Raw genomic sequence first — 24,483 nt, 5'->3', positions numbered from 1 at the left:
TGATGGTTTAATCAATAATCCTTTACATTATTTTGTATCAGTTGCTTCTTTAATAACGAATAATATCGGACTCTTCAAGTCAGTTTGTTATACTTTGAAATTCTTAATGCAAATTACCGTACTTTGTTATTTAACAAAATAAATATTACAAAATAAACGATTTGTCTATTTTTAGAGACACCTTACTTCACTTTGCGATATTTAGAGTGGTGGAAGAAAGCAGACAAGTGACAGAACGAAAGAAGGAGTATCGGCTAAAAGACGGGGAAACGCAGTTAATGTCGCATTACGGCACAGACTGCATAAGAACGTGCATCGATTCGCAGGGAGTCCCGTTGCAAAAGAAGATTCGTGAAAATTGGCGACATGACGGAAACCAACGATGAAGCCAGAGTAAGCAAATCGAGACCGAAACTATTGATAATACTTTACATATGTCTACTTATGAGGGAATATCTTTGACGAGTGTTATCGATTTATTCAGGCAACACGCTCGGTTCCTATCGGTACCAGGATAAGACAATGATCATTGCGAAACGTCACGCTTTTAAATTATGTCTTTGTGCCTTGTGCACATAAATAGTGTGAAATGCTGTACAGAATATATTTTTTAAATTTCTTAAACAGCAATCTTAAAAAGTTGAACACTGCTTGCCCTTTCGCGCGAATTTACGCGAAAGAGCCTGTCAAGAAGATTTATTTTCCAAACTTTGCAAAAGTTTCTTTTATCTACTTGCAACTTTATCTGTTAAAATTACCTCGCATGTACCGAAATGGGTTAAAATATATGCTCGCACGCAAACAACACTTCTCTGCTGCGTAGATGTAGAAAAGGCAATTTCGTGTATTAGTTGCTTTAAGGAAATTTGTGTGATTCTATTTGTGTATTCTATTTATGTAGAATGTGATTAGCCGGTTGTTTTGCGATATGTGTGTTATATTTAGATTTATGTATGTACACGAGATTTAGGTACCCACATCAGTGCGTCGCGTGCCTATACGATTTGATTTTCGTGATTAATAATTTGCTAATTGGCATTATATTTTTTCATTATTATTAATTTATTAAAAATTTTAATTAAACATTTTTATAGAATTTTTACAAATTTTTATTACAAATAACATTGACAAAAGAGTATGTACAAAACATTTTATTACAAATTTATATTTTATTTACAAAATTTCACAGAATGCATATGAGTAATTTAATAAATCAATTAGAAGGCAAGTAAAACAACATTTGACAATAAAATTTAACTATGTTAAGTACGTTTTTATAAACTTCTTTAAATAGATTAAATAATTAAATAATATTTTTTAAATAGATTAAATAGGATAAACTCGGGTAAGATGGCCATAGTTTTTTAAAATGCAAAAAACATACTTTTATTTTTGTTATTTTTTAATAGTGCTTGGCATATTATCTTCACTAAAGCTTAAATTACGTAATATTATCGAAATTAAAAGGCATTTAATAGAAATTTTATATTATCAAAATAGTACAACGTAAGCATTGACCATCTTACTCAACTTTTCAGAAAAAGATGACCATAGTGACGGAAAGATGGCCATAATATTTATAAAAAAATAGTGAAAACGAAAATAAAAATTATAGGTCATATAACAATTTACATATCTTTATAATATATCTAACGTCGATTACGATAGCTTAACTGTAATTTATTCGACGTTATAACAGTTTTTAGTGGACAAATGAAAAACTTTGCAGGTAATCAAAAGTCAAAATATGATATAAGATTCACAATATCGTTATTTCGTGTAATAATGTACGCACATGAACTACTGTAAATATCGATTATCTTTGATAATTACTAAAAAAAGCGCACTATGTAGCGATTATTGAAAAAAATTACAGCCTATGGCCATCTTTTCCGTATGGCCATCATACCCTAGTTTACCCTAATATTTCTTCAAATAGATTATTGGACTATAAGATCTTTATTCTAATTATATAATTACGAATTTAATGAAAAATACCTAGATCAATAGCTATTTTTATTCCACAAATTGTTTCCATACTTTGAATATCTATACATATATGATTTTACTGTGTTATTAGTACACACACATACGCACACACACACACATACACACACACAAAAACACACACATACATATATATATATATAAATGTTAATTCTCTCTGTAGACTATAGGGCTTAGTTTAATTCTATTTATATACATTTTTAATAAACAGTACAGCAATAAACAATTTTCAATATCCTAATTCTAAAAGATTTTTAAATAAAATTAAACTATATAGCGTGATTTTATATATATATATATATATATATATATATATATATATATATATATATACACATACATATATTCATACATACATATACAGAGTGTTCGACAACAGGTGGAATAAAATTTAGAAAGTTATTCTACATGATAAAATACTACAAAATAAATATGTTAATTTTCTTATTTTATCATATAGAATTACTTTTTTGTTCCACCTGTTGTCAACCAACTTGTATATATTATATATATAAGTCTAATTCTATTATATTATATATATTATTAATAATAAAAAGATAGAAGAAAGTCTAAAAAATATAACTTACTTTTGTTTCTGCCCAACGATCTAACATTCGGTGTACGACTAACATTCGGCGGCTCCCAAAGAAAATGCTTACAATGTAATGATATTGACTAGTAACAGTCGAATCGCGTGGAAATCTCCACACGACACGAAATGCGTCGGAGGGCGGTACCAGACACGAAATCGTGGCACTGTGAGCCAACCCCTCACACCACCTTATGTGCTCGCAGAAATTCGCTGAGTTCGAGGGTAGCTTGCGGTGCGGTTTGCACTTCTCTGCTTTTGTTAGTGAGCTTTCAACGTGTCAGCAAGTCGCTTGCCGCTTAGCCCACTTAAATTATGTTTGTACAAGGACCACAAATTATTAAACAGAGATCTGGCAATTCCGAAGACGATAGCGACGAAGAAGGTCCTGAAGATGTGCTGCAGGTCAATCCTTCAACATGGAGCTGTCTTAATATGTGTTTTGTGCAATAATATATTGAAAATGAGAGAAGAAAAATATACTATAGATTTAATACGGATTTATAATTTATATGGATAACTGCAAAAATATTGTAAAATATGTATATTAGATATTGATATTATAAATTAATATCAAGTTTTAATCGTGTTCTTCAGTCATATTTAACTTATCATATACTTATGCTATTAACTAAAAATATGAATTCAAATGTAAACGTAAAATTAATAATTAAAAGTAATAAGGATAAATTTAATATATAAATTTAAAAATTATATAACAGTTCGGCAAATTTAGAAATTACGTAATTGAATATTATTAATCACACCTCGCTGACTTATGTTACATTACAATTATATTACAATTTTATCTAATAAAATTATGTTGCGCCTACAGAAACGGCGAGAAGAATGCGAGAGGAAAGCCAGACGGGGGGAGATGGACCCCCGTTTGGAATTTGCCTTTCAGCTCTTGATGGACGCAACGCAACTGTCCCGTCATGAAGTCATGGATAATGTGTTCGAGGGCGACATGCTGGATGAGATCAATCAACTATTCGTACCACATATGAGATCTACTCTCATGTGGTACTATCAGGAAGTTGAAGAGCCAGACCCGCCGACTGATACGGTACAAGAATATTTTTAGACGATATTTTTTAGACAAATGAAAGAGATAATAGCGAAAATCTTATTAAAGGTGCAGCCAAAGACTATAACTTCTAGAGGAGCCCCAAATGCAACAGTATCAAAAGTGAAGGAACAAAAGGAACCAAAGGAACCACCAAAGAAAAAGCTCTTTTTAACTGATGGCTGGCAAGTGCCTTGTACAGGCATTTGTATTTTTATGTTTAGGTAACAACATTACAATTTCACACAAATTAATATATTATATTATTAATAATGCTTGATATAGTGGTCATAATTGCAATATTTATAATAGACAGAAATATATTAGTTATTACTAATCTTTTTCTTTTTAAATTATTTATATAGAATTAGCACATCTAAACAATTACCAGAAGAAGGATTTCAAAAAGATCTCTACACGGGTGTGATAGATATTACGAAAGTGGGCTTATTAACCTCTGTCCAACGTGTTGTGGACCAAGTATTCATGGATGCGTTAGCGCATCCTGGTCCAGAAGGTGAAGATGATTGTTCGATGATTAAGAGTCTCCTGCTGCCAGGCTTGAGATCCTTTTGCAGTGCTCTTATAGGTATTTTTGCAAATTAAAATAAAGTTATAAATTTTATATTCTTATATCAAAATAACATTTTTAAATATTGCACTAATTATAAGACTTATAATAAAAATAGATAATTATATAATAAATGTGTTATAAAGATATATATATATATATCTTGTTAAAATTATGATTATAACTATTTATTTAAATACACGTAATATATTTATAAAGTTTGCGAGAAGGTAGCATTTGAGGGAAGCATATTCAGTGACGGCGAACAGATGATGATGGAAGTGCATAACTTTGAACAAGCGAAAGTTTTTGTTGCAAAAGAAAACTCCGTGGAACAAGTTGAAGAAAAAGTTAAGTACTGGATAAAGAAGTTAAAGGACTTTATGGCAGAAAGTAAGCAAGTTAAAAGAGAAAACGATAATTCCGGACCGCAGCAAGAACTCGAATATTGGAAACGGCGAGGCGCACAGTTTAGTCAGCTAGTCAATCATTTACAGGTTTCACTCTACATTGGTTTTTTATATAATTTTAATTTAACTTTATGTAATAAATTATATTTAATTTTTAGTATACACTTTTTTATTATTATTAATTATTTTATTTGCGTTCATAGATTAATCTAAGATAATGGATTGTGTCTTGAATTTTTTTGTATATGTGTATAAAGTTGCTCTTTCTCTTTCTCTCTTTATCAAATAGGAAATTTTAAAAATAGGAAAAAATTGTAGGATCACGAAGTCACTATGTCACTTCTCTGTCTGCAAGTCGCGCGTTCAAAACTAATTAAAGACTGGGTCGACACGGAAGCTGAAGTGACTTATTGTTACAATGAAGCGAAAGATAATGCAAAGTTTATCCAGGCACTAGAGAAGTGCTGTCATTGCCTTTATCTCGATGAACCTGTAAGATAATTTTTTCTTTATAAAAATATATTTTTCTTTTTCTTGCATATATGATACGCAAAATAATGTTTACAAATCTACATATTTCTTAATGTAATAAAAGGATTCCATTTTCGTAGGCAAAAATGCGAGATTCCCTCGTATCACTACTGCAAACTGTTCGATTGATATACAGTGTCTCGAGATATTACAACACTTCAGAAAGGACGAGTTCCTTAATGATTAAAATCACGAATCAGATGATCGCCGCCTGTCGAGATTATGTCACGAAAAGAGGTCGGGAAACAATTTGGAGCCAAGATCGAGTAGCCGCTCGCTCAAGACTAAAACATTGTCTGCGTCTAAACAAGTACTGAAATTTTGCATTAAACATTAATCTTCCGAATCACTAATCTTATTGTTAATTAATTAATAAACTTTGTTTTTTTTATTACCACAGTAACGTAGAATGTTATCTCTCTCTTGTAAACTTTTTTCAAAAATTTTAAGTCTGTGAAAATACATGATACAATTTCTGATAATATCAATTAAATCTAAAATTTATGTTTTTAATTAAAAAAAGAAATAAATATATAATAATTAATTTTGATTTAAGAGCATATAGAGAAACATACAGATTGGTTCGATGTTCGCCAGCAGTTACAGAACAAGAATTCTCTTTCTCAGAAACCCATGTTTTCGGTCGATTTGATGCTTTCTGTGCTAGAATTCGTAAGATTCTCACCATGTTTGATCTCATACAGGATTACCAAACTCTTTTTGAAAGACGAATGGAAGGATTACTTCTCGGAGAAGGTATAGAAATAGCTTCGAGATGTCTAATTTTTGTTTTACAGGAAAATTTATTAAATATAACAAAGTATATAAGTTAATGTATTATAATGACAGCATTAATTTTAAAATTATAATAACTAATTTTACTAAATTTTTAATTATATAATTAGTTTTCTTTAAATCATATTATCATTATATTGCATCAACTTATATCCACTGTTTATTTTTTTAAATATAGATGTTTGTTTGTGTGTTAAAAATTTAAAAATTATTAAGATTAATTTTATTGTTTATAATCTTGCTTAATCGATGCAAGAATGTTATTATTCTAAAAAACATATTTTGATTATATATTAATTAAGAATATGCATATCTTAAATATGTGAAATTAATTTTAAATTTCATGTTAAATTTTAGCGTTAGACGAGGCCATGAAAACCTTTGAAGAAGCTAAAAAGATCGCGACCAGCAAATCTTATGATTATTTAGATCCAAGGAATAGTGATTTTGATATCGACTATGATGACTTTATGACCAAGACGAACGCATTAAAAGAGAATATCGGTGAAATTATTGAAAATAATTATGCCGATGTATGGGAAACGCCGCAAGGTATACGGTTTCTAACACGATTTGAAAAGGTTAATAAATATATATCCAACTTTTTTAAATAAATTTGTAAGAGGTGTATTGCACAATATTTTGAAATCACCAGTTTTCTCATTACGGTGCTTCTTTTGATGTTTTTATAAGGTTAGCGCAAAAATACCGCTAACGAAATTGGAAGAGAAGTATAATATTGTCGTGAGATATTGCGATAAAGAGATAGATCGAATGTTAAAACTGTTCAAGCGACAAAGAGATGATCCGCCGTTGCCAAGACACATGCCACCTATAGCTGGACGATTGACTTGGGCACATTCCTTGAAGTAAGCAAAATAATTAATTATTTTTACAAATATTTACAGTATCAAACAACATTAAATGTTTCGTGAGATGTAAAACCTTAAAAACAATTTACTGAGTAATATTGAAATTTCATTAGAGTACATCTGGATGAGTTGACGGCATCCGTATCAAATCATCCTGTTCTAAAGACGTTACCATTAACTGTCGACTTAATGAAAAGATATAATCACGCTGTGGCTATTCTAAAACAGTATCAGGTCGACATTGCTGAGATTTGGACGCATCAAAATTCCTGGGTCATCGAGGATTGCTTGAAAAGGTCAGATTTTAAATAATAAAAAAATGTTTATATATATATTACAAATATTTTCATATAGAATGTGATTAATATTATAAAAAAAAAAAAAAAACAATTTTATAGACCGCTTTTGGTAGTTGATGAGAAATCGGCAAAAGTAAAAGTCAACTTGGAAAACCGAGTCGTTCTTTTATTTCGTGAGGCCGATTGCTTAGCGAAAATAAATTTGGAGATTCCAATCGTTGCACTAACAATATTAACGAAAAAAGATTATTTTACACTGATCACGGACTCTCTTCAACTTATGATCGAGGAGTTTGTTTGTACCGCCAAGCGCGTAAAATTGGAAGTTCGCCCATTATTGTTACCGCATTTAGTTTGCGTTGCATCTTTATTAGAACCTGGCTTAACAACTTTGACATGGACTAAGCCAGATTGGAAGGATTTTTGTCAGAATACAAAGGAGCAGATCAAAACCTTCGATATTCTTATCACAAGAGTTCATGATGTATACGATAATAGGTATGTGTGAACAAAATAAATAGTTCTTTCTTCTCTTTAGAAGCAAACTATTGCACAATTAGAGTATTAATTTAAAAAAAATCTTATATCAATTTCAAAATAATAACTATTATAAATAAAAAAAATAGATAATAATTATTCTGATACAATTTGAGAAAGAAAGAGAAATAATACTTAAAAAAAGAACTTAGAAAATTATATAAATTAATGTAATAATATAATGTGTGTATAATTTGTGTATAATTTAGGATTTTACAAGTGTTGGAAAGTATGCAAAAAGTAACCTTGCACGCTTTACCCGATTCCGATCAACCATGGATGATAGAGGAATTTATAGAGAAAAATAAAGAGATATGTAGGATGGCAGCGATAGATTTGCATCGTAAAAGTACGATGATCGAGGAAGCGGTGGAAGAAGTATTACAGCTCGTTAGAAAGGCCACGGATAGCTTCAAAAGCACCGCCAGTTCCAATCAATTTGATTTTCTTACGAATGAAAGTAATCCATTAATCCATTAAATTTTGATAAAAATTTTGATTAAAAATTGTATTTCTTAAACATTGTAAAAAATATTTGTCAATATAATATTATATAATATTAATATAATATTTAAAATAAATATATAATTTTAATACATTTGATAATTATAACAAGAATTGTTATAAAAGTAACAAAGAAATCTATATTTACTTTCAAAGCGTAATAAAAATATGGAAATAATTTTTATTTTATTGAAAAATAAAGGAAAAGAGGGAGAGGGAGCGACAGAACAAACTGTCCAGCAAGATTGGTCCGTGGTATGGAATTGCTTCGACGATCCTCATCAATTACTGATGACACCCGGTACTTTACCCAAAGGCATGCAAGAAATGGTTCGGAACGCGGTATCCGAGATGAGGCGATATTATTCTAGGAAGATCGTGGACGTATTAATAAAAGTCACCAGAGTATCTTTAGATGCAATCAGAAAACGATTCGTTCGGGAACTCGATTCTGGTAATGTTTTAAATAATTTTTGTTTTTATAACAATGTTTTTAATTTAGATAAAATTATTCAGATTTACCAATTTTGGCAATATTTTAATGAGTTAAATTAATAACTTTTTTATACTTAATATTTAAATTAAATTAAATTATGTAAATCTACACAGAAATTGTATAAAATATCGCAGGCCATTGATTATATTTATAGAAGCTGCTCCGAACCCGGTGTTTTTATTGCACGCGACATTAATGATTCCGGCAGTAACAGTTAAGCCAAGCCTGGATGACGTTCAAGAAGCATTGACATTAGTTGGAAAAACTATCACAGGCGTCGCGACAGGAGTGGCGCAATGGAATTCCAGAGGTAGCAAGGTAATTAAAAGATCAATTATAATTTTTAAATCAACATATCGTTATCTAGCTTTGTTATTAGAACTTGTGGAAAAATCTGCCCTATTCATCCAAACGAAATCTGGCCGAAGTCGTATTACGGGCGCAAAGTAACGTTGCGAAGCAAAAGCAGGAAGAACCGGAAGATTCGAAAACCAGAAGACGAAGACTTTATAAAATTCTTTCGGAGGAGAAGCCGGTATTTCCGGTTCAGGAGAGAAATTTCTATACGATGGTTATGGACAATAAAGAAATTATTAAATTACTCGGCATGTTGAGTACTTGCATCCTGGAGTTGCGACAAGTAAGTTACGTAGTAGTGTGAGATTCTCGCTAACACATTTACTTATCGAAAAAAATCAGTTGTCATATTAAACTTATGCAGGATTTAAAAGAATTTCTCGATCGTTGGAAGCCCTATAAATTTCTCTGGAAGAATGAGCGCAGTATGCGAGAATTGCTGCAAATTTCGTTGACAGAATTTGAAACTACTCTCCGCAAACACAGTGAACTCGAGGATCGTTTAGCTACCGAGCCGGATATGATTATATTTGGCACATCTATAGCTGTATCGACAGAAAAACTTAAATATGGTCTTTACACTGAAATTAAAGGTAAATAATATTAATGCATTGATATTTTATATCGACACATTATTTAAATATTATGATAATAAATTTAATTATTCCAATTATTTTAATTATTAATTTTTTTGTAGTTTTAAATAGAATTATTTGTATATAAGTAACATGTTTAAATATATACATAGCTATTTTAATTCTTCGGCAAGTGATTAAAAAATAACATAATAAGTAAAGAACGCACATGAAAATAGTAAGATATTTATTCATGAGTGAAATTGAAAATAATTATAAAAACAAGAAAAAAGTACAAATAACTATCTTTTTTCAACTTTACGTTAATACATCACTAACAAACTATTCGATTTGACAATCTCCATAGGTTGCACACATAAAATCGGTCAAGCAATGAAGAAAAAGTATCGTCGTGAAATGGAGTACGTTTATGCGCTGATAAACGAAATGGACCGCAAATTGGATCACCAGATTCGTGATCTAGATGACGTACGTCTTATTATGGACACTTTGAAGAAGATTCGCGAACAGGAGGTCGATATGGAACTTAAGATCGATCCCATCGAAGAAGCTTTCAACATAGTCACTAGATACGAAGTGCCCGTGGATCAGGAATGCCTGGAGCAGGTCGATAACTTGCGAGACACGTGGCAGAAGCTCTTGGCGCGAGCGCAAGAAAGTCACGTGTTGCTATTGACATTGCAACCGCAATTCGAAAATGATCTGCGGAACAATCTCGATAAATTCCGCGCGGATAACGAAATGTACTGCGAGGAGTACAGATCATCTGGACCGATGCAACCAGGTCTAAGCCCTCGAGACGCTTCCGATCGGCAGATACTGTTCCAGAATAAATTCGATGGTATGTGGCGAAAGCTGCAGACTTACCAGAGTGGCGAAGAGCTTTTTGGCTTGCCCACCACCGATTATCCAGAGCTTTCGCAAATCAGAAAGGAGCTGAATTTACTACAGAAGTTGTACAAACTATACAACGACGTCATCGACAGAGTCAGCAGCTATTACGATATTCCATGGGGCGAGGTAAAAAATCCACACTTGTTCAAAAAATACAAGATATATATTATGATATATTAATAACATAAATGCGGAAATTTTTCTTTTAACATATAAAACATTATAATTTATTATTTTTAATTTCAGACTTATTAATAATAACATATTAATCAATCAATGTACAATCAATCAATTCTCTTAATATTTATTATAAAATTATATGCAATATGTTATATAGTAAACAGTATATTATATAATAAACAACGTTATAATTATAAATGATTTAGGTTAATATCGAAGAGATAAACAATGAGCTGATGGAGTTTCAAAACCGCTGTCGCAAATTGCCAAAGGGCTTAAAGGAATGGCCGGCGTTCTTTGCCCTCAAGAAGACGATTGACGATTTCAACGATATGTGTCCTCTCCTTGAGCTGATGGCGAACAAAGCTATGAAACCACGTCACTGGCAAAGAATCGTAGAAGTCACGGGATATTCGTTTGATCTTGAGAGTGAAGGTTTTTGTCTTAAAAATATTCTTGAAGCGCCGCTGCTAAAGCATAAAGAAGATATCGAGGACATTTGTATATCGGCTATGAAGGAGAAGGATATCGAAGCCAAATTAAGGACGGTGGTGAACGAATGGTCATCGCACGAATTGACCTTCATGACATTTAACAACAGGGGAGAATTGTTACTGAGAGGAGATACAACAGCAGAAACCATTGGTCAACTGGAAGACAGTTTAATGGTCCTTGGTTCGCTCATGTCAAATCGCTATAACGCGCCCTTTAGAAAGCAGATACAACAGTGGTTCACCGATTTATCTAATACAAACGAAATCCTTGAAAGATGGTTGCTCGTGCAGAATATGTGGGTCTATCTTGAAGCAGTATTCGTGGGCGGCGATATCGCGAAACAATTACCAAAAGAAGCGAAAAGATTCAGCAAAATTGATAAAAGCTGGCAGAAGATTATGCAACGCGCCCACGAAACACCAGGGGTTGTACCTTGCTGTGTGGGGGATGATTTGCTGAAACAGCTTCTACCACATTTGCAGGAGCAATTGGAGCTTTGTCAAAAATCTCTGAGTGGGTAAGTGTGTCGTAATTTTCAATAATACACGCAATCTTCTTTTTTTCTTAGTAATTAAGCTTAAAAAGAAGAATTTTTTGTTTTAACTTTAAATATAGTAGGCCAGTTAAATACAAGGTGTATATAAAAAATTAAATAAAAATACAGCATTTCAAATGGGACATATAATAAATTTTAGTATAATTTAAAATCTAATTGGTATTGTATATTTGTTATACGTAAATCGAAAGTAAAACCCTGAAATATTTTTTTAAATTTATATATCATTACTTATATACATTTACTTATATAATACTACTAGAAAGAAAAATGTCTAATTAATTTTTTGTACAAGGAATTTTTTTTAATAAAAATGCATTGTTTTAGCTATTTGGAGAAGAAGCGCATGATGTTTCCAAGATTTTTCTTTGTTTCTGATCCTGCCCTCTTGGAGATACTTGGTCAAGCGTCCGATTCTCATACTATACAAAATCACTTACTCTCCATTTTCGATAATACACGCTATGTAAAGTTTCATGATATCGAGTATAATAAAATGACAGCCATAGTTTCATCAGAAGGTGAAAACATAGTGGTAGGTATGACATATTTAATCAAATAACATATACTAAAACTAAACTTATATAATATACTATTATTATCTTTTGTTTTATATGTGTTTATTATATACAAATTTTTAAATTGTATGATGTAGCCTAAACAATTTCAAGCAAACAGCGACACTTATTATATATTCTGTCCAAAAATTTTTCCATCTTTTATACAATTTATTTTTAATTTCTTTAATTTATATAATAATTTAAAATAAATAATATATTTTAAAAATAAAATACTAAATTTGTTTGTAATATTTTATACAGCTTGAGAAAGCAGTAAGAGCAGAAGGTTCTGTGGAAACATGGTTGATGCAATTATTACAAACATCGCAACTTTCTTTGCATTCTATTATCCGTCAGTGTTACAGTATGATCAACGATGCAAATTTTAATCTATTAAACTTCCTCGATAAAATGGCCGCTCAGATTGGTTTGTTAGGGATTCAAATGATTTGGACACGAGATGGCGAATTAGCTTTGGCTCAAGCTCGCGCGGATAAAAAAATTATGATGGAAACAAATAATAAGTTCCTTGATCTTTTAAATACTTTGATCGATCAAACTACCAGAGATCTTACTAAAATAGAACGAATTAAGTTTGAAACATTAATTACAATACATGTACATCAACGTGACATCTTCGATATATTGGTATGTTTTATTAAACTCTATTTTTTATATGCATTAATAGATGAAAACTTGAAAAATTATTAAATCTTAATGGAACAGAAAATTAATAATCGCATGTTTTATTTATTCAGTGTCGTTTAAATGTACGATCCGTGAATGACTTCGAATGGTTGAAACAGTGCAGATTTTATTTTAAGGAAGATCTAGACAAGACTTCAATATTGATCACAGATGTTAATTTTACATATCAAAATGAATACTTAGGATGCACCGATCGATTGGTTATTACGCCATTAACCGACAGGTAAATGCAATTATAAATTGTATTTTATGATATATATTATACAATTATTTTAATAATGCTTTTTGCATTGCAGATGTTACATAACATTAGCGCAAGCTCTTTCAATGTCAATGGGAGGAGCTCCATGTGGTCCGGCAGGAACCGGGAAAACTGAGACCGTAAAAGACATGGGAAAGACCTTAGCAAAGTATGTCGTGGTCTTCAATTGCTCAGATCAAATGGATTATCGAGGATTAGGTCGTATCTACAAAGGATTAGCGCAAAGTGGTTCGTGGGGCTGTTTCGATGAATTCAATAGGATTGAACTGCCAGTTTTATCCGTCGCCGCACAACAAGTCGCTGTAGTGCTTGCCGCAAAAAAAGAAAAAAAGAAGCAGTTTATTTTTACGGATGGAGATCAAATCGATATGTGCCCAGAATTTGGAATTTTCATTACTATGGTAACACTATTATTTAATAAAACAGAATAACTAAACTTGAAATAATAAATTAAAAAATATTTACTTATAAAGATATATTTTTTTTCTAAACAATTTTGTCAAAATCTTAAAAGAAAATTATACGATCAATGACTTTTATGTACAACTTTAACGAAAAACAAGGAAAGCCTTTATGAGTGATGTAATAGATAAATCTATGCAAATATGTATTATTTACATTTTTATTAAAAAATACAAATCTCTAAAATTATTTAATTTTATTACTTATAATACGAAAATTACAAAACATACATTATAAAAACACAAGTTACTTTATGTTAGTAAAATAATTAGCAACGTAACGAAAAATGTAAGCTATATTTTATATTGTAAATTGTAGAATCCTGGGTATGCGGGACGTAAAGAACTGCCTGAAAACTTAAAGATACAATTTCGCACAGTATCTATGATGGTGCCTGATCGTCAAATTATTATACGTGTAAAATTAGCCAGTTGTGGATTTCTGGAGAACATCACCCTTGCTCGTAAATTTTATACTCTTTATAAATTATGCGAGGAGCAATTGACCAAGCAGGTAACATTACTGATATGATAACTTACATGATTAAAAGAAAGGTGATTAAAATTTGTCTCATTATATTTTTCAATGTACTGATTGTAATAGGTTCATTACGACTTTGGTTTGCGAAATATATTGTCTGTATTAAGAACCTTAGGAGCAGCCAAAAGAGTAAATTCCAAGGACTCGGAAAGTACAATCGTTATGCGTGTTCTAAGAGACATGAATCTTTCGAAACTCATAGGTCATTACTTTAATTAATAAAGATAATGCTATAAAATCTTATTATATCTACAAATATATTAAAATATATAACACATTTTCTTACAGACGAAGACGAACCACTTTTCATATCGCTCGTAGCTGATTTGTTTCCAAATCAAATGCTGGAGAAAACATCGTACCCTGAATTGGAAGCAGCTATTAATGAACAAGCAGAGCAAGCTGGATTAATTTATCACTTGCCATGGGTGTTGAAATTAATACAACTTTATGAGACGCAGAGAGTAAGACACGGTATCATGACATTAGGTCCAACCGGCGCCGGCAAGACTGCTTGTATACATACGTTAATGAAAGCATTGACACAATGTGGCGATTATCATAGGTAAAATAATATGCATACTGTATATAAGTATATATAAAATTTTCAGATTATTTAAAATATCTTATTATTTAAATATCTTAGAATCACTCTTTTCGTCAGGCAATTTTTATTTAAAGTGCGATAATAATTCATAAAATAACTGTTTATTAAAATAATGCTTTATAAAGTAATTGTCAAATTTACAAGGTTATTTAATTTGACAGAGAAATGAGAATGAATCCTAAAAGTATAACAGCCGCTCAAATGTTCGGTCGTTTGGATGTGGCCACCAACGATTGGACAGACGGAATTTTCTCAGCTTTATGGCGGAAAACGTTGAAATTAAAAAAGGGCGAGCACGTATGGCTAGTGCTCGATGGTCCCGTTGATAGCATTTGGATAGAGAATTTAAATTCCGTTTTGGATGATAATAAAACTTTAACTTTGGCTAACGGCGATAGATTGTCAATGGCGCCAACATGTAAAATTATTTTCGAGCCGCACAATATTGACAATGCAAGTCCTGCGACTGTTTCGCGAAATGGCATGGTATACATGAGCTCTTCAGGTTTAGATTGGAATCCAGTTGTTACTGCTTGGGTGAAAACACGATCACCATTGGAACAAGAAGTTCTCGAGCAAATGTTTACAGATTCTTTCGCACAGGTAGATCGTGAATAATATTATCTTGATTTAACGTAATTTTTGTATATACTATATAATCATTTATAATTTATGATTATATATATATATATATATATATATATATATGTATATACAATTATTTAAAATACTTATATATTATATAACTTATTTCTGTTCCTTAACTTAAGAAATATCATAGATAAAGAGATTACCTATTAATTTATACATATATAAATATTTTATTATAATTGTAAATATTTAAGTTATACTTATTTGAAATAATAACATATACATATATTAATCATAATAAAGTGTAGATGCTGCATAATTATGTTAGCATAAAAATATATAACATTTTATAAGACAATTGTATAATATAAAAATAAGTAAATTTTTATTCTAGGTTTATTCATGGAGTACTCAAACACTAACACTCGCCATCAATGTCTTGCAATGTAATATAATAAGACAAATGCTTTGCTTGCTGGAAGGTTTAATACCTGCCGAAACAACATTAGAAGAAGAGGAAGATGAAGATTTAGAGAAAGATAAACCTCAACCTGTAACAGCGGAATATCTAAAACGTCTTTATGTGTTCACATTAGTATGGGGCATAGGAGCATTGCTGGAAACTGCCGATAGACAAAAGTATGACAGATATCTTCGAGAAAACTTTGACACCTTGGATCTTCCGACTTCCGATAGATATCTGGATGCCACAGTATTCGACTTTTTCGTTACTGATAAAGGCGTGTGGGACACGTGGACAAGTATGGTGACCAATTATGTCTATCCGGAATATGCAACGCCTGATTACAGTAATGTTTTGGTGCCTATACCGGATAATGCAAGAATTCAATACCTCGTAGACTTGATTGGTCGTCAGGATAAAGCTGTATTGCTAATAGGCGAGCAGGGATCTGCTAAAACTGTTATGATGAAGTCGTACATGAAGAAAGCAAATCCAGATACGACCTTGAGTCGTTCTTTCAATTTTAGTTCAGCGACCAGTCCGTATCAGTTCCAGAAAACCATCGAAAGCTATGTGGAAAAGCGTATGGGAAATACATTTGGACCACCAGGCGGCAAAAAGATGTTGATTTTTGTCGATGATGTGAATTTACCGCAAATTAATGAATGGGGCGATCAAATAACTAATGAAATCGTTCGACAAACTATGGATATGAAAGGATTTTATTCTCTGGAAAAACCGGGCGATTTCACCGCTATCGTAGATGTAATTTTCTTAGCAGCCATGTGCCAGCCCGGCGGTGGAAGAAACGATATTCCTTCGAGGCTCAAAAGACAGTTTTGCATTTTTAATTGTACATTACCCGACAATGTGGCAATCGATCGAATTTTTAGCGTTCTAGGCGAAGGACATTACAATGTTAAAAGAGGATTTTCGGCAGAGGTCCGTCAGCTCGTTAAAAAAATGATTCCCTTAACTAGAATACTTTGGGAAAAAACACGGATGAAGCTGTTGCCAACACCAGCAAAGTTTCATTATGTCTTTAGTCTCCGAGATCTCTCGAGAATCTGGCAGGGTATGGTCGGTACATTGTCAACGGTCATTGACAAGGAAAGCGTGCTGATGCTGCTTTGGAAGCACGAATGTACACGAGTGTTTAGCGATAGATTTACGATACAAGGCGATAAAGATTGGTTCGACGAAGAATTAATTCGCGTCGTGGACGAGATTTTAGGAAAAAAATATATAAACATGTTGGATCAAGATCCTGCATTTGTCGATTTTATGAGGTAATAATATTTTAATAATATTTTAATAATCTATGAAATATATCGATTTATCGTGACATTAAAAATATTAACAATATTTATTTGATTACAGAGATGCTCCAGAACCGACTGGTGAAGAAGGTGAGGACGCAGATGTAGAACTTCCCAAGGTATACGAGCCTGTTTATGACGCGCAAGTGCTACGAGACAGATTAGACATGTTTCTGGCACAGTTCAATGAAATGCAGAGAGGGGCTGGGATGGATCTAGTATTTTTCCCCGACGCCATGCTGCATTTAGTAAAAATATCTAGAGTCATCAGGCATCCGAAAGGCAATGTAATGTTAGTAGGCGTCGGCGGTTCTGGCAAACAAAGTCTTACAAGGCTGTCTTCTTTTATTGCCGGATACAAGACGTTCCAAATTACCTTGACTAGATCTTATAATGTAGCCAACTTTTTAGAAGATCTCAGATTTCTGTATCGCACTTGCGGTGCTCAAGGCAAAGGTACAACGTTTATCTTTACCGATCTCGACATCAAGGAGGAAGGCTTCCTTGAATATTTGAATAATATCCTGAGCTCCGGAGTTATCAGCAATTTATTCACACGCGACGAGCAATCGGAAATCATTTCCGAATTAACACCTATCTTGAGACGAGAAAATCCTAAAAGAACTCTCAATAATGAATTGGTGATGGATTTCTTTCTGCAAAGAACTTGCCAAAATTTGCACGTTGTTTTCTGCTTCTCTCCTGTGGGTGAAAAATTCCGGAACCGCGCACAGCGTTTTCCGGCTCTTATCTCAGGCTGTACTATAGATTGGTTTCAACCTTGGCCGAAGGATGCTCTGATTTTGGTTGCCAAGCATTTTCTTCATGATTTTGAAATTGCTTGCACTGACAATGTGAAGACTGCACTAGTAAACGCTTTAGGATCCATACAAGATATTGTTTCGGTAACTTCGGTCGAATATTTTCAAAGATTTCGGCGCGCTACTCACGTAACTCCGAAATCTTATTTGAATTTTATTGGTGGATATAAAAATATCTATCGGTCCAAGCAACATGAGCTTGGCGAAGGAGCTAAAAGAATGGACACAGGCTTAGCAAAACTTGAAGAAGCGTCAATATCTGTTGAGATCCTGAAGAGAGATTTAGCTGTAATGGAACAGGAATTGGTCCAGGCTTCCGAAAAAGCTGAGAGGGTACTTCTAGAAGTAACAGAGAGAGCCATGCAAGCTGAAGCTTTTAAGAATCAAGTACAAAAAGTGAAGGAAAAAGCGGAGCAATTAGTAGCCTGCATAGCTGATGAAAAAGCGTTGGCCGAACAAAAGTTAGAAGCTGCGAAACCAGCGTTAGAAGAAGCGGAAGCTGCTCTAAATACTATTAAACCTGCTCATATAGCGACAGTAAGAAAGCTAGGCAGGCCACCTCATCTTATAATGAGAATCATGGATTGTGTACTAATTTTATTTCAACGTAAAATTGGTTCCGTTGTGCCCGACACCGCCGCACCATGTCCTAAACCATCGTGGGCAGAATCGTTGAAACTTATGGCCAGTACGACGTTTCTGTTACAATTGCAAAATTATCCAAAAGACATAATCAATAACGAAATGGTCGAGCTATTGCAACCTTACTTCAAGATGGAAGATTATAATATGGAAACAGCTAGACGTGTATGCGGTGACGTTGCTGGTTTATTATCGTGGACCAAAGCTATGGCATTCTTCCATTCTGTCAACAAGGAAGTTCTCCCGTTAAAAGCTAATTTAGCATTGCAAGAAGCACGATTGAAACTCGCTATGGAGGATCTGGCGAATGCTGAACGAGAATTATCCGAAAGAGAAATGGCTTTACAAGCAGTTAAACAGCAATATGATACCGCGGTAGCGGAGAAGCAAAGATTGACAGAAGCTGCAAATGTGTGCCTGAGAAAAATGACAGCTGCGACTGCTTTAATAAATGGATTGGGCGGCGAGAAGATTCGTTGGACGGAACAAAGCAAAGAATTTAAGATTCAACTAGGCCGATTAGTCGGAGATGTTCTTCTAGCAACTGGATTTTTATCCTACTGCGGGCCTTACAATCAGCAGTATCGAGCAAGTTTAGTAACTGCGTGGATGAATATATTAACCACTAAATCTATACCTTTTACTCAAAATTTGAATATAACAAATATGCTTGTCGATACCGCAACAACATCGGAATGGACTCTTCAAGGATTGCCGAACGACGAATTATCTGTGCAGAATGCGCTTATCGTTACCAAATCTTCGTCTTACCCGCTTCTTGTCGATCCTCAAAATCAAGGAAAAATGTGGATAAAAAATAAGGAAAGCACAAACGAATTGCAGATTACTTCGCTGAATCATAAGTACTTCCGTACTCATCTCGAAGACAGTCTTTCGTTGGGTCGACCATTGTTAATTGAGGACGTTGCAGAGGAACTCGATCCAGTACTTGATAATGTACTCGAAAAAAACTTTATTAAATCAGGATCCATTGAAAAGGTCATTGTTGGAGATAAAGAATGCGACGTAATGCCAGGATTCATGTTATACATTACTACTAAATTACCAAATCCAGCGTACAGTCCAGAAATATCCGCGAAGACGTCAATCATTGATTTTACCGTGACAATGTTAGGCTTAGAAGATCAATTGTTAGGTCGAGTGATACTTATGGAAAAAGCTGATTTGGAAGCAGAAAGAGTCGCTCTATTTGAATCAGTGATGACTAATCAACGTTCGATGAAAGAACTTGAAGGCACGCTATTACACAGACTTACATCTTTGGAAGGTTCCCTGGTGGACGATGAAGAGCTGATAACTGTTCTTCGAGAAACCAAGACTACGGCCGAGTCGGTGAATGAAAAACTGCAAGTGTCTGCTCTTACTGAGAAAAAAATCACGTTGGCACGCGAAGAATTTCGTGCAGTTGCGTCGAGAGGATCCATCCTGTATTTCTTGATAGTTGAAATGAGTAATGTTAATGTAATGTACCAAAATTCTTTGAGACAATTCTTGACAATCTTTGATAATTCAATCACAAAATCTACAAAAAGTCCAATTACTTCCGAACGTATAAATATAATTCTCCGTCATCTTACGTATGAAGTTTGGGCATTTACTCTGAGAAGTCTTTACGAAAGGCATAAATCTTTATTTACACTGATGCTAGCCATGAAGATTGATTGTCATAGAGGCATTATTTCTCATGCAGAATTTAACGCTTTTATAAAAGGCGGAGCATCCTTAGATCTTAACGCAGTAACGCCGAAACCATTTAAATGGATACTTGATATAACATGGTTAAATTTAGTTGAAATAAGCAGACTAGAAGTATTTTCAGATATTTTAACTAAAATTGAGTTCTGTGAAAAAGAGTGGAAAATATGGTACGAAAAAGAGAAGCCGGAGGAGGAAGAATTGCCTTGCGGCTATCAAAAAAGTCTTGATGTATTTCGAAAATTACTTCTCATCAGATCATGGAGCCCCGACCGAACTTTATCTCAAGCGAGAAACTATATTATTGAATCGTTGGGTAAAGAATACGGAGAGGCTAAGATATTGGACTTAGAATCAACGTGGTTAGAATCTGAAACCAGAACGCCACTTATATGCTTATTATCTATAGGATCTGATCCGAGTCCTCAAATTGCAGCATTAGCTAAACAAAAAGCAATTCGTAAGTCTAATTAATTAATAGTCAATTTAATTAATAGTTTTTCTTAGAAGTTAAAAAAAGTTAAAATCTTTTTTAATACAATGTAAAAATATGTATAAACGTGTTTAGTATAACGATATCATTAATTTTAGCGTTATTATTTTTATTATTACTTACTTATTTTTAATATTAAATTCTTTAGCATTAAATTCTGTATCAATGGGACAAGGTCAAGAATTTCATGCTCGAAAAATGATTAATGAAGCTATGAGCACCGGCGGCTGGGTTCTTTTACAAAATATTCATTTATCATTACCCTTCTGTACAGAGGTAATGGATGCTCTTGTTGAAACAGAAACTGTTAACGATATATTCAGACTCTGGATGACAACTGAAGTACATTCTCAATTTCCCATCGGTTTACTGCAGGTTGTATTTTTTTATAGGATGTCTACTCAAATCTTGTAAAAAAATTCCCTAATAATTCTCTGATTTTCTAGATACTTTTATTCAAAATTTCAGATAAAAAGAATATTTTAGAAATTTTTTTAGTTTTTAAAATAATTTAATTATTGACCGATTTCTGACTGCTTATAATATAAGAACAAAATTATCAATAAGAATTTTTTAAAATATTCTTTAAATCCCAATAAAATTCCATGAGAATTTTCTGATTTTTCCGGATATAAAATAAATCTCTGAAAATTCCAGATTTCCCATATTTTTCTTTAAGTAGACACTCTGTCTTAACAATTTTTTATTAAAAAAGAGAAAAAAAAATTTACTAAAATAAATTCGAAGAACTATAGACTAACATGCGTTTTAGATGGCAATCAAATTTACTAATGAACCACCTCAAGGCATAAGAGCTAGTTTGAGAAGAACTTATCAAGCAGTGACACAAGACACGTTGGATTACAGTACTCAATCGCAATGGCCACTCTTATTGTACGCTGTTGCATTTTTACACACTGTAGTACAGGAGAGAAGAAAGTTTGGACCACTCGGTTGGAATGTACCTTACGAATTTAATCAAGCAGATTTTGCAGCATCGATTCAATTCATACAAAATCATTTAGACGATATGGACCCTAAAAAGGGCGTTTCCTGGCCGACAGTCTGCTACATGCTTGGAGAGGTTTCATATAATCTTGATTTTTTTATTTATTTTAGTATATTAAATAAACAAGCTTTAAGCGACATTGTATTTTTCATTCTTACGTATAGGTCAATTACGGCGGTAGAGTCACGGACGATTTTGACAAACGTTTATTGACTACTTTTACGCATGTCTGGTTTTGCGACGTTTTATTACGACCAGGGTTTGAATTTTATCGAGGATACAGAGTCCCCCAAACGAGAAATCTTCAAGGATATCTCGATTACATCGACAGTTTACCCGCCACCGACACACCGGAAGTTTTCGGATTACATTCAAATGCTGACATTACCTATCAGATTAATACAGCAAAGGGTATACTCGATACAATTCTTAGCGTACAACCAAAAGAGGGTGGTGCACAAGGAGGTGAGACTAGAGAAAACGTCGTGTACAAATTAGCCGATGACATGCTATCTAAATTACCGAAGCAATACAATTCCTTCGAAGTAAAGGAAGCGCTTCAAAGAATGGGACCATTAATGCCTATGAATATATTTTTAAGGCAAGAAGTAGACCGGTAAGTATTTATTCTCTTTTTCTATTTTATATGTATATCTTTAAATAATATCATTTTTTTAATCACTTGCTTTTTTTTTATATATGTTTAATACAAAGAAAGCATAACCCATTTAAATATAATTGGAATAAAAAAAGAATTTTAATAGAATAAAAATCTTCTCTTCCATTTTTTAATTAACACAACTTTTTCAGAATTTCGAGAGTCATCAAAGAAGTACGAAGCACTTTAACGGATTTAAAATTAGCTATTGACGGTACTATCGTAATGAGCCAAGGCTTACGAACATCATTGGACTCGATGTACGATGCGCGCATTCCAGACAAATGGTTGAAAATATCTTGGGAATCTGCAACTTTAGGTTTCTGGTATACAGAACTTTTAGAAAGAGATCATCAGTTCAGATTATGGTGCAATCACGGCCGTCCGCGAGTGTTTTGGATGACTGGATTTTTTAATCCACAGGGATTCTTAACAGCGATGAGGCAGGTGAGAATACAAATCGATAAAGAAATATTATATCAATTCGTATACATTATACACATACTAATAAAAACATATCCACCAAATATATACCTATTGTAATTATATAGCGTATAAGTTATATCTATATTAGATATATATGAAATATATATGTATCTAATAATAAAGAAATATATTTTTAATATTTAGATAATTCTATAAGTTTGCAAGAAACAATAAGTGTAAAATCATACAGAAATAATGAATGAATAAGTTATAATAATCATAAAAATTTCGTAACCATTACTTTCACAACATATATTTTTTATAAATCTTTTAATAAAATTTAAAACCATTATTTGGATGCTATAAAGTTCACTGCTGATTACAACATTTATCATAATACACTAAATCATAAAAGATTTGTGACTAGTAACTTACTATTATTATAATTAGAGCTGTATGTTTTAAGTTATACTTTATAATTTTTCAACTAAATTTAAATAAATTTTATAGGAAGTAACAAGAGCGCACAAGGGTTGGGCTTTAGACTCTGTAGTTTTGCAAAATGTGATTACGCGCTATAATAAGGAAGACATTAAAAGTCAGCCACAAGAAGGAGTTTACGTCCACGGTTTGTTTTTAGAAGGCGCATCGCTCGATCGAAAAGCTGGTAAACTCGTTGAAAGTAGACCAAAAGTTTTATATGAGCAAATGCCGGTTATTTATATTTTTGCAATAAATACCACCGCTGGTAAAGATCCGAAATTGTACGAATGTCCTATATATAGGAAGCCTCAAAGAACAGATGCAAAATATGTGGGTTCTATCGATTTTGAGACAGATTATAATCCCCGACATTGGACACTTCGTGGTGTAGCTCTGTTATGTGATATTAAATAAAGAAATAGATATTGTATAGTATAATTATATAAAGGTATATGTAAATAAATAATATAAATTTAAAAATTATATCTTTATAACAATACAGTATATTAAAATTTGGTTTTGTATTATTTCGTCTTAGATTAGATATTAAAAATGTGTTAATGTAATTGGATATTTATATCGTTGTTTCAAATATTTATTTTATATGCAGAGTACAAAGCTCTCATAATTGTTTTTTAAATAATTTCTTCTAAAACAAAACATACAAAAATATATTATTCAAAAAAAATAAAATAAAGATTGACAAGATAAGTGTATTGCAGTTTTCATAGATGGTTTCTATTACAATTACATTTATAAACAATATAAATCTCCTTCTTTTACAACTGCATATACAAATTGCAAAATAAAAAATTCTTTTTCTCTCTCAGTAAATAATAATTAATAATTAACTTTATATCATACACTTATCTTAAGCTACAATTAATATAAAAAAAAACCAAATTCTCTGAATAATAAAATTTTATACATAAAAAAATATAGCTGTAAAATTATATTCACCAAAA

General features: G+C 32.4%; 1 protein-coding gene across 1 annotated transcript; it reads left to right on the top strand.

The window, feature by feature from the left end:
- The first annotated feature begins 2,812 nt into the window (after window positions 1-2,812).
- Window positions 2,813-23,932, top strand: Dhc1 (dynein axonemal heavy chain 1). The gene is made up of 34 exons (XM_072887796.1): window positions 2,813-3,001; window positions 3,432-3,665; window positions 3,735-3,889; window positions 4,031-4,254; window positions 4,456-4,733; window positions 4,965-5,138; window positions 5,258-5,487; window positions 5,734-5,933; window positions 6,330-6,553; window positions 6,666-6,841; window positions 6,958-7,140; window positions 7,243-7,641; window positions 7,890-8,140; window positions 8,393-8,638; window positions 8,835-8,998; window positions 9,060-9,320; window positions 9,402-9,630; window positions 9,980-10,653; window positions 10,914-11,719; window positions 12,086-12,293; window positions 12,580-12,966; window positions 13,077-13,249; window positions 13,323-13,689; window positions 14,069-14,263; window positions 14,354-14,492; window positions 14,579-14,855; window positions 15,059-15,500; window positions 15,883-17,240; window positions 17,332-20,909; window positions 21,091-21,317; window positions 21,715-22,026; window positions 22,116-22,567; window positions 22,762-23,056; window positions 23,546-23,932. Exons 1-34 carry the CDS (start codon window positions 2,912-2,914, stop codon window positions 23,930-23,932), a joined length of 13,995 nt encoding a protein of 4,664 aa, XP_072743897.1. The 5' UTR covers window positions 2,813-2,911.
- The last annotated feature ends 551 nt before the right edge of the window (window positions 23,933-24,483 follow it).

This window comes from Anoplolepis gracilipes, chromosome 3 (genome assembly GCF_047496725.1).
Source record: "Anoplolepis gracilipes chromosome 3, ASM4749672v1, whole genome shotgun sequence".
In the NCBI taxonomy this organism is placed as follows: Eukaryota; Metazoa; Arthropoda; class Insecta; order Hymenoptera; family Formicidae; genus Anoplolepis; species Anoplolepis gracilipes.
Note: the sequence above shows the minus strand (reverse complement) of the source record. Positions and strands in the feature narration are given on the sequence as shown.

Bases quoted from the DNA above. Each gene is read 5' to 3' on its own strand.
- Dhc1 (XM_072887796.1), top strand. From the start codon at position 2,912: ATGTTTGTACAAGGACCACAAATTATTAAACAGAGATCTGGCAATTCC. The intron at 4,255-4,455 runs GTATTTTTGCAA...ATATTTATAAAG, and splicing joins CTTTTGCAGTGCTCTTATAG to TTTGCGAGAAGGTAGCATTT. The intron at 12,294-12,579 runs GTAGGTATGACA...TATTTTATACAG, and splicing joins CAGAAGGTGAAAACATAGTG to CTTGAGAAAGCAGTAAGAGC.